Source organism: Lindgomyces ingoldianus, assembly GCF_010093535.1.
Source record: "Lindgomyces ingoldianus strain ATCC 200398 unplaced genomic scaffold BDR25scaffold_25, whole genome shotgun sequence".
Taxonomy (NCBI): Eukaryota; Fungi; Ascomycota; class Dothideomycetes; order Pleosporales; family Lindgomycetaceae; genus Lindgomyces; species Lindgomyces ingoldianus.
The window spans coordinates 1,042,553-1,053,462 of NW_022985186.1; the positions used below are offsets into that span (position 1 = coordinate 1,042,553).

At 39.4% G+C, this 10,910-nt stretch overlaps 2 protein-coding genes across 2 annotated transcripts; one reads left to right on the forward strand and one right to left on the reverse strand.

Moving 5' to 3' along the window:
- Positions 1-2,755: 2,755 nt before the first annotated feature.
- BDR25DRAFT_357765 (uncharacterized protein) lies at positions 2,756-3,465 on the forward strand (the record flags this gene model as incomplete). The annotated part of the gene is made up of 7 exons (XM_033695849.1): positions 2,756-2,792; positions 2,847-2,938; positions 2,981-3,075; positions 3,126-3,150; positions 3,187-3,278; positions 3,317-3,406; positions 3,450-3,465. The coding sequence occupies 7 exons, from the start codon at positions 2,756-2,758 to the stop codon at positions 3,463-3,465; spliced, it is 447 nt and encodes a 148-aa protein (XP_033545253.1).
- Positions 3,466-3,624: 159 nt separating this feature from the next.
- On the reverse strand, positions 3,625-8,346 carry BDR25DRAFT_326829 (uncharacterized protein; the record flags this gene model as incomplete). Its single annotated transcript, XM_033692302.1, has 11 exons — positions 3,625-5,144; positions 5,311-5,312; positions 5,604-5,689; positions 5,743-6,173; positions 6,227-6,318; positions 6,367-6,422; positions 6,472-6,872; positions 6,920-7,253; positions 7,312-7,597; positions 7,655-7,865; positions 7,920-8,346. The coding sequence occupies 11 exons, from the start codon at positions 8,344-8,346 to the stop codon at positions 3,625-3,627; spliced, it is 3,846 nt and encodes a 1,281-aa protein (XP_033545254.1).
- Positions 8,347-10,910: the final 2,564 nt, after the last annotated feature.

A 10,910-nucleotide genomic window follows, 5' to 3' on the forward strand; every position in this document is an offset into this window, starting at 1 on the left:
AAAAAGCTTAATACTAAACTTTACTTTAACTTAAGCTATTTTTAGACTTTAACTTAAATAAAATAGATTAAATAATTAATTAAATTATTACTAATAAGTATTTAAATAATAAATTTATCTAAGAAACTTTAGACTTACTCTAAAATAGCACTAGTTATTTAAAAAAGGTAACACTAGCTAACTATAAAAACTAAAATAGTAAGCTATATTACTATAACTAACTTATAATTTTTAATTTTAATAAACTAAAAATTAAACTACTCTAAATTATACATAACTTACTTATTAGAAAACACTTAGGTAGAGGAAAGACTCTTAACCTACTACAGAGAGAGTACTACTAGCTCTACATGTTCTATACTATACGCTAATATATATTATGTTGCTATACTTGCTATATAGTAAAAGCCTTTTAAAAAAAGTATAATAGCCTACTTAAACTACTTCTAATTCTTAAATAAGTTTAAAAAAACATATTAATTAACTTTATTATAAACCTACCTTTATCTAAAAAGTACATAAATATTATAGTAGTTGTTAATTACTTAACTAAGTATTAACACTTAATACTATGTTTCTTTATAACTGCCCCTAATATAGCCTAGTTATTCTACTAATATGTATAAGTTTACTATAGCCTACCTAACATAATTATATTAGATAGAGGTACATAGTTTGTCTTAGCCTTTTAAAATAAACTCTATAAATAGCTCTAAATTATCTTTTATTTATTTATAGCTTTTTACTTAAAGACTAACAGCTAGACTAAAAATATAAACACTATAATAAAATAAGTTTTATAAGTATATATAAACTACTAGTAAAACAACTAAGTAAAATAGTTAGCTATAGTATAGTTTAAAGCTAATAACATAATATCTAAATTAACATAAGTATCTCTGTTCTTAGTAAACTATAAATACTACTTTTAAATAAAATTTAAACTACCTTTAAATACTTTCTAACTAACTTATTAATTTATATAAGTAACAAATATAAATAGACTTATTAATAAAATCTAAAATATATCTAAATATGTTTATAAAAAGCTTATATAAGCTTAAGCTTTTTAATAAAAGTACATAAACTAATCTTAAACTCTTACCCTTGCGTATGTAGCTAGCAAGAAGGTCTAGCTAGACACTAGAAATATCTAAATAAACTAATAATTAAAAAAACTTAATTAAAAGAACTTTAGCTCTTTTATAGTAGCTTATATAGTCTTATTATATACTTACTAATTAATCCTACTTAACAGCATAAAGATACACCCTGTGTTCTATATATTATTGCTACGCTAAGTAGCCTTTAAATCTAACTATCTACCTAGACAGCTAAACTTGCTACTTAAACCTATTATTATAAATAATAAACTAGAATATATTATAAAAAATGTTAAATAGATCTAGTTTAATAAAAAAAAATGTATCTATAAATACCTTATAAAATAAACTAGATATAATAAACTGTTGTAGGAACCTATAAAAGCCTTATAAAAAAACTCTGTAGTAACCTAATTCTACACTTAATACCTATCTAAACTAAACCTATACTCTAATAAAGACAACCTAATGCTAGAACTACTAATATAAAGGATTCTCTTTCTAATAAAAGGGGGGTACTGTTACAGTATTCTCTCTAGATCCTAGACATAACTATATTAGATGTGTACTAGAGTATTATTAGTGCATGTTTAATATAAATATAACACAACATAGATATAAACTTAAGCATAAACTACCTTAACACTAACTAAACTTAGAATAAGCTTAATTTATACTTAAAGTGCTTAGACTTTTAAGCTAAGTATTTAAGTGCTAATTTTTTTTAAACCTTCCTATTCCTCACACAACGTCTTGTACCTACTATAATACCTTACATAGTAATTAAACTAGACCTCTGTGAAGCTCTATAACCTTACTCGTGCACAATTGTGACAATATAAGCGTGTTGTAAATAGTTTCTCTAGCTAGTTATAAATGAAATGATATTTTAAATTTTAGTATTAGTTAAGCTAAGACATTTTATCTTACTTAGTAATTGTTTACGTTACTAAATAATTTTATATAGCTAAATAATTTATTTAGCTTAGTAATAGTTTACGTTACTAAATAATTTTATGTAGCTAAGTAATTTATTTAGCTTAGCAATTCTTTACGCTAGTTTTTTTTTCTAAATACTATAATTCTTAGAGGAATAACTATAAAACTTATACAAAACCAAGATTAAAAGAAGAAAGAAGGAATAGGTGGACAGTACAATTCCGCGCCAAGGCATGGCAGTGAACACTAAAATTTTATACTACTAAACAGGGTCACTTGCTACAGAATAGCCTACTTAGCAATTTACATTACCCTACAAGAGCGTGAACACGCAACACCCTAATAATTGTCACAACAGGTATGCTCAACCTACAAGCATGAGGCAGTATAACCTAAATAGACTAAACTAAGGAGCAGAGGTGCTGCTTCTCTAGTTTGAATATATACCTCCTGCCAGGTCGCTAAGTTTAGAGCCAAAAGGGAAATTAACACCACAAACATGTGATGCGGGGACGCGCCGTCACAATCACCATACTAATTAGGGTAACGAATGGGCTTACATGAGATTACCTCTTAGCTATCCTCTAATACCTCCGTGATTAACACTAAAGATTCACATATATTCAATTTAAGGGTATCATTAGGGTTTTATCCCTACTAAATACCGACAGGTCTTATGTATTACTATTTGCACCCTATGCAGGCTAGAAGGCATGGCGCTCGTTAGTCTCATACTTCCTCTATCACCCCGTCTCTTGCCTTAACCTAGGGCTCTAAGAATGTCCGAGATCTTGCCCTAGTTAGGGTTTGTGAGAACCATACTAGATCGGGAGGTTGTAGTGTTAGGTATTGAGTGTGAACTATGGTTACATGACAAGGAATTCCGTTACTCTTTTGTATACCCAAGGATTTGATCTAGTAAGATGAAGTGTTACAAGAATGGGAAGTTGAACGAAGTTGGAGGTCAGGCCGAAAGTGATAACATTAAACTAGTACCTTGCGGGTTATCCGCCGATCTGAGTTCATGTATTTGGTTGAAGTTTTAGTTGATTGAACAGTGTTAAACTAGTTGTGACAGGTAAGGGGTGCGGGAAATTCTGGAGAGACCGTGCCACGAAAAACTCCCACTTCTGAACCCCCCTAGGAGAGACTAGCTGTCTGTATTGAGTGTCTAGGACTATACCGATATTTTAGAGATTGGAATGGCACCCTAGGCTTGAGTGAACGCTTGGCGACGTGTTTATATTATTTTCTTTGTCCGGCGATGAGCGAAGAAGCCGTGAGCTTTGGTGTAGGCGTGAAGAGGACACGAGCAAGCAAACTGAACGTGATAACGGGATGTATTATGTAGCAAGTCACCCCCAGTGACTGTATTCATGATAGACGCGGCTGCTTCACGGAGATCAGTAAGTCGGGCACCTAACGAGTCGCACTAAAGTTTTACCCCACCCTGAAATAATACTGAAGGAGTTTTACAAGAGGAGATAGGCTGGCATATCCAGATAGTCAGCTTTTCCCAAAAAGCTTTGCCCGCACCTCGATCGAAACATTCGCGTCTCGAATTTGCCAATCAACCCTCTCGCTAGAATTGCCTCCCCAAAAATCTCTCAATTGCCCGACCACCATGTCGCTCTTCCCCAATCCCACGGAGCGCCTGTGCCACTTCAACACTTGGTCTCCAATCCCCAACTTCGTAATACACACGCCTTGACCGTGCGTCCTCCTCGTTCTCATCGCCATAAAACGACGGCTTGCCCGGAGCTTGATACGACACCTCGAACTGGAAAGCGTTGCTTTCTTCGTCTAACAACGGGCACGTCAGTGTAGCCAGCTCCAGAACTGGCATTCTCTGTGTCGCTTCACCAAAAGAGAGAAGCAATGGATCGATTAGTTCAGAGTCGGGGCTTGTGCGGAAGATGTTGCGGACTTCCGACCTATCTGACCTAGGCGAGGAGGGCGGAGTTGTCTGGGGCGCAGGAATCCCGGTGAAGTACCACGTTCCTGAGGGAGTGGTCATGTCGAAAGTTACAATGTAGTTCTTGAGTGAAGGCCATGCTACCGGCGCAGGCGCATCATTCTCCGAAAGTGGCCAGAACAAAGACGGATCAATGGTAGCCTTTAGGGTGAATGATGTCAGATTCTCTGAAAGCAGACGTAATGCTGCGCTGAGGGGATCGAATGAGAAATCTCGTGGTAGGAGCGACTGAATCTCTCTACTCTGGTCTTCTGGAGGCTCGTGGTAAAGCTCGATGAACGCTTCCTTCACCGAACGTAGCGAGTTCGCATTGAGGGCCTCAGTAAGATCATTGCGCCTACCGCGGCGGGAGCTAGTATGCTGACCATTTCTATCGAGTTCATCTGTGCACTCAGGAGTGCCAATTTCGTCCAGACTGTCTGCTTCGTCGGGTATAAGATCATCGAGGTCAACTAGATCCCAACCTATTGACTCTAGATTTAAAATACGCGATGAAATTCTGACGGCTGTACATGGCGCATAAGCTCTTTGACCAAACCGACTGGTGGTAATCGACGAAACCCGGCTCAGTATGGGCAACTGTTCGGGCTCAACGAGTTGGATATAGGACCCCTCGTAACGTTTCTCGAAAATGTCGATTCGTTTTCTCTGTATTACCTCCATCCTGTAGTCGTGTAACGGTTTCTCTCGCTTATGGGGATCCATAGGAGAATACACCTCACTCATATGAAGCATGATCGTCCCCTTGACGCCATCATCCTCCCAGGCTTTGAGTATGTTGAAGAGCTGCTTCAATGATTGCGAAAAGCTCTCGTCATTCGCTATTTGATCTCCGATGGTTTCAAGACGGCCACAGTCCTCGTCGGAGTATGTAGGTAGTACGGTCGAAAACGCGATTTGTTTCACCTTTTCCCGCCGGATGCCCGACACAATAGTCTGAAAATCATATAGGTCTTTGCTCTTGATGTCGAGTGTGCGAAAAGAAATTGTTTCGATTGCCTCCTTCCAGGTCCGCGAGAGGGTGGCCAACGGCGGGAGATTGGCTGGTAGTTTCTTTCGTTCGTGATAAAAAGCCTGGGCCTCGCCCTCGCGGCGCTCGACGAACGACGCAATTCGATTGACCAATTCTTGGGGAAGTGTGTCCATATCGTAGATGTGGTGGCGTTATAGAGGGATAGCTGTGCTAATAGAGAGGGTGGAGGAGCCTGGGGCGGTGAGGCGGGGTGGCACTTAGGAAGGAGCACGTATTACGCCAAGGCGCTAGTGGTATCCACGTGAATTGGGCCTTCCGACCTCTACGACGTCATTGCTCCTTGAAACATAACTAGACCACTTGCACAATCACTTGACCACCTACAAAAGTCTGAATCATTTTTTTATTGCACATACATAATGACTTCTTGAACGGAGAGGCCAAGGAATTAATGTGGAGTACCCAGGCCAGTTGGAACGGAGAGTTGCGCCCTCATCAATCACGCGTATGCAAATTGTATTCCGAGATCGTCCTCACTGCTCACACCTGATATACATTTTGCCTCGCGGCCTAGCTGGATACCCCAATGCAATAGTAATAGCCTAGCCAGAACATTGAGTCGCATGCATTCCCATTATCCAGTATCTTGTTCCACGCGTACAAGTTAGCCAGTGAGATCTTGTTCCTGTCGGCGAATTTCTACGACAGTCAAGTCAGTTTACTATCAAATCTTTACTTGGACATCAACTTACCGAACAGAAGTCACCGTCAATCGCCTTATCATAGCTGTTACAATTTGACACAGCATTATTATCCTGCGTTGGGCTCGGCGCCACGACGCCTACAGATGTCGTAGTCGTCGGTGCTACCGAAACCGGAGTCCGGGTAAGCGTAATAGAATCCGCGGTGCCGACACAATAAGCATAGCCGAGCCAGAAATTGTCTTTACAGTCTTTGGAAACCGCAGGATTCCATTTGAAGAACTGTTCCAGTGTGATAAAGAATTTATCTGCAATACTCGAGCAGCTGTCGCCATCAGCGACTGTGTACCACGATACGCAATTAGCTGGCTGTCCGCTGAATGTTGGGGCTGTGGGCTGTGGTCGCGTGCTTGAGACTGGTGAACTGATTGTCGTTGTCGGGTTGCTTGGAATGGCGGGCCCTGCAATGCAGTACGAATATCCTATGCATGGGTTAGAAGCTTCTGCGCCTGGCGAGCAAGTGCTTTAAGCATACCTGGCCAAAGACCTGTGCAATCCGCTTGCACTGCGGGGTTCCAAGTGAAGAGCTGCTGGAGTGTTATGTTGAAGTACGACAAAACATCCTCGCTACGACAACGTAAGTAATATCCATATTTGAGACATCGGCTGACGTACCAAACAAACCAGTCCGGAACATCTCCATATTGAGTGCAATTTGGATCTGCTCCATCCTATTCAAACGGTAAGCTTCGATATACCAGCAGGCTAGAATCGACTTACTCTAAGGGGAAGCTCGGTATCCGGTCCATCCACCGGAGGTGGCGGTTCACCTACATAAAGCTTTCCGCAGTACTGGACATCTGGTTTAAAGGTGCACCCGGGGTCAGTAGCATTTCCTATGCCCGAATTCCAGAGACCGAAATCATCTAAATTGACGCGATAAACCTGTGCGGCGAATTCGCACAGATTCTTGTACGATGTCCCAGTAAGGTCCGTCTGCATAGTCGAGCCCTTAAAGTATAGATAGCAGTCATCTCTTGTTCCGTCCGCGAATGGTGTTTTCTTTGTACCAGTCGGTGTTGGTGTTGAGCCGGGCGTTGTTGGCGTAAGGGTTACTTTCGTGAACGGTAGACCGGATGGACCAGGTGTATGGAAGCCAGGCCTACCAGAATAGGTGTTTACTACGTCAAATCAGCTTTCCTCCGGCCGGTTTTTGGAGTCAGCTTACTATCTCCCACGGGCGCAACACAATAGCTGATATCCAAGAGCAGATTGGTACAGTTCGCGTTGATGGAAGGATTCAGGAAGACAAAGTCGGCCAACGATATCCCAAATTTCATGGTGACCAGGTTACAGTAATCACCAACTTCAACATCGTACCACTTCCCGCACCTTGTATTTGATTCGTCCGCCGCATCGGTCGGAACGGGAGCCGGAGTCACCGCTGTGCTCGGGGCAAGTGGTGGAATGTTGGTTGGTACTGTATATGTGCCTCCGGGGCTCGATATACATAGGTACGTTCCGTTCATATTCTCTAGATTGTAGCACCCGGCATTTATCACCTGAACGTTCTATCAGATGACATGTTTCAAGGTTGTCATTTATGGGATGAACACTCACCGGATTCCACGCTTTCAATTGAGGGACAGTGATTTTCGCGCCGCTTGCTATCCCTTCGCAGGTGTCGTTAGTCTTTACTTGATAGATTTTGCATGTATTCACGAGGCACAGACTGCCACTCGTTGGGAAGTCACTGCAGTAAGCCGCAAGACTGTTATCCGTGATAAGCCATCCCGTCCCAATCCCTTGCGACTGCGACACTTTGTAGCAATCGTCTCCCGCCGTAAGCAGGTAAGTCTTCCCTGCACAAGTGAAAGGGGTAGGAGTGGGCTCCGTTGTTGATGGTCTGTAATCGTTAGTGAATCCCAGATGCGCATGTTTTGTCGGCCCAAATTGTACTCACGCGGAGAATGGAAGGCTAGATACGGTTAGCGGCTGGCTAGTGATACTGCAACTCTGTGTCTTTGACTCGTAAACAGAGCTACTGCGCAACACCGGGCCGTCGTAATAAGGAGATCCGGCTTTCTTCTGTAAAGTCTTGATGAAGCAGAGATCACAAGGCCCAGGCGGGGTGACACCCGTTGGAGGCTGATCATCCCAGCCAAATGGGCTGTCTGTTTGAAGCTTTAGCTAATAGCGTTCTTTGACATCATGGCGACTTCACTCACTTCCTGGGTCAGCGCTGACGGCTGCAGCGGCGGATACTACATTGCACCATCGCCCAGAATCCTGCAAGCAGACGATATCGTAGTTGAACCGCATCAGATTAGGAATTACCACGAGAGGCATGTCATCGCCGTCATCATAGCCTACCCAGCTCTGCCCTGAACAGGATGTTGCAATGCTCTTCTCATAATTTTGCAATGCAGTTGAACATGCTGCCGTACAAGTCCGGTTCAGTAGAGAAGGTGGATAGAAGTATCCGTACTGGAATTGAGGAATGACAGGACTGCATTGCACATCAGTGAGCAATGCATTCGCGCAATCAGTCGTCAAATTGGCCGGGACGGTGTTGTTCGAAAAGAAACGAGCGGACTCTGCAAGTGGAATTGCGCAGAGCGCAGCGACGACTGCTTGCAGATGTAGAGAAATCATTGTTGTCGTTGCGACGTGAGGGCCGAACGACTGCAAGGCCGAGCACTGGCGGACCCAGCAGCATTTGCGAGATGCAATACATGAGTCCACGGAGACCTCGGTCAGATATCTCCCCCGTTTCGCATCCCCTCCGGTACACGAGATAGAATTTCCACAGTGGTCCTGACTGTGCCTGCATGAGGGCAAAGGGCGAACATTGGGCACTCACATTACCGGTAAGGGTTACGGTGGGTCGCCGAAAGCTCAGGAACGAATCAATATTATTGGTCATGCGAGCGGGATCACGATAAGAGTGCAATTTAGTACCCACCAGCCCCTTCAGTGATCACCCCGGGGGCTAGCTTACGGGCGGACGCCTAGTGTTCGTCTGACTGTGTCGGGGTAGCCGAAGCTCTTAGGTTCGGCGAGAACCTATTACCGATCTTGGCACCTGACACATAGCCCCACTTAACGCACACTTTTGCAAGGAACAATTATCCCTTGCTGTTCCCCTATAAATTACATAATTAATCGCTTAGTTTAAAGCTACTTTTAGGCTTTATATTTTTTTTCTATATAGATTTAATTTCCTAGTTAGTATATTTATAAAGTGTTATCTAAAGATTAAAGTAAAGTTTAAGTATAAGTATAAATATAAAAAAGGTTTTTACAAGAGTTTTAAAGTACATTAAAGCTAGTTTAGGTTAAAAAAAATATTAAAGGCAAGTATAATATCTACAATAACAACATATATAACTTTAATAAACTAAGGTATATAATAAGCTAGATATTTACTAACTAAACTTAGACTTAAAACTTTATTTTAAGCTGTAAATAATACTTTATAAATATGCTAAGCTAGTTTACGCTAATACAGCTTAGATTATACTTAGTATGTAAAGAATTAGCTATACAAGCTATCGCTACTAGCTAAAAAGAAAATTCTTACATAACTTGCTTAAGAATATGCTTAATAATTATCTACTTTTTATTATTATCTAGCTTTTAGAAGTTAGCTATAAAATTAGCTTAAAAAGGTTATCTAGTCTTTTAGTTATTTATTATTATTTTTAAAAATCTTTATCTATAAGTATAGTATATTACTTTAAAGGATTATATTGTGTTTAAAAGCTTAAAGAGTAAGTTATATTTAACATTCTTTTAGCAAATTTAAGAAGTGTTTTTAGAAATATATTCGTGTATAAAAAGTACTTTAGTGTAGTCTTAGTAAAAGTAACTTAGGTGCGTAAGAAACTTGCTTCTAGTATACATTAATGTAGACTACAAGCAAGTTGCTTATAAACCTAAGTTGCTTACTTTTGCTAAGACTCTACTAAACTACTCTTTTTACACTAATGCATTCCTAACAACACTACTTAGACGCGGTAAAAGAATAGTAGATACAGCTTAGGCTCTAGGCTTTTAAATAAAACGTAACACTCTTTAAGCAACATGCTGTAGCTATGTATAGAGTTTTTTAAAAACTAATAAATAATAAACACATAAAATAACCTTTGTGAGCTAATTCTATACCTAACTTATAACAGCTAAATAATAATAAAGAGTAACGTACTTCACAGGCGAGGTGCTTACACACCTAAGTTACTTACTTTTGCTAAGACCCTACTACACTACTTTTCCTACACTAATGCATTTCTAATAACACTACTTAAACATATTAAAAGAATATTAAATATAGCTTACACTTTAGGCTTTTAAATAAGACATAATACTTTCTAAGTAACACGCTGCAGCTATTTATAGAGTTTTTTAAAAGATAATAAGTAACTAACACACTAAATAACCTTTCTAAGCTAATTATATAGCTAACTTATAAAACCTAGATAATAATAAAAAGTAAGTAATTATTTAGCACATACTTAAGCTAAATACGCAAGGATTTCCCCCCTAGCTATTAGCTATAGCTAATATAGCTAATTCTTTATACGCTAAGCATAATATAGGCTATATTAGTATAAACTAGCTTAATATATTTATTAAGTGTTACCTAAAGCTTAAAGTAAAGTTTAAGTGTAAGTATAACTATAAAAAAGCTTTTTATAAAAATTTTATAGTAATTTAAAGCTAGTTTAACTTCATAAAGAATCTTAAAGCTAAGTATAGCATTTAAAATAACAATATGTATAACTTTAATAAAATAAAGTTTATAATAAGCTAGATATCTACTAAAGTAGTTATTATAAGTTGAGAGAGATAAGAATAGCTAAAAGCAGTCTAGCTAGGTAACTAGAAGTAGACAACAGCTATCTAGAGCATTAATGCTAAAAAGTAGGCTATTCTACTTTTTATTACTTTTTAAGGTAGTAACTACTTTTTAAACTAGTAACGTACTTCACAGGCAAGTTGCTTACACACCTAAGTTGCTTACTTTTGCCAAGACCCTACTAAACCACCCTTCCTACACTAATGCATTCCCTACAACACTACTTAGACGCGCTAAAAGAACATTAGATACAGCTTACGCTCTAAGCTTTTAAACAAGACATAAAACTCTTAAAGAAATGTGCTATAGCTATATGCAAAGTCCTATAAAAGACAATAAATAACTATAGCGCTAGACAACC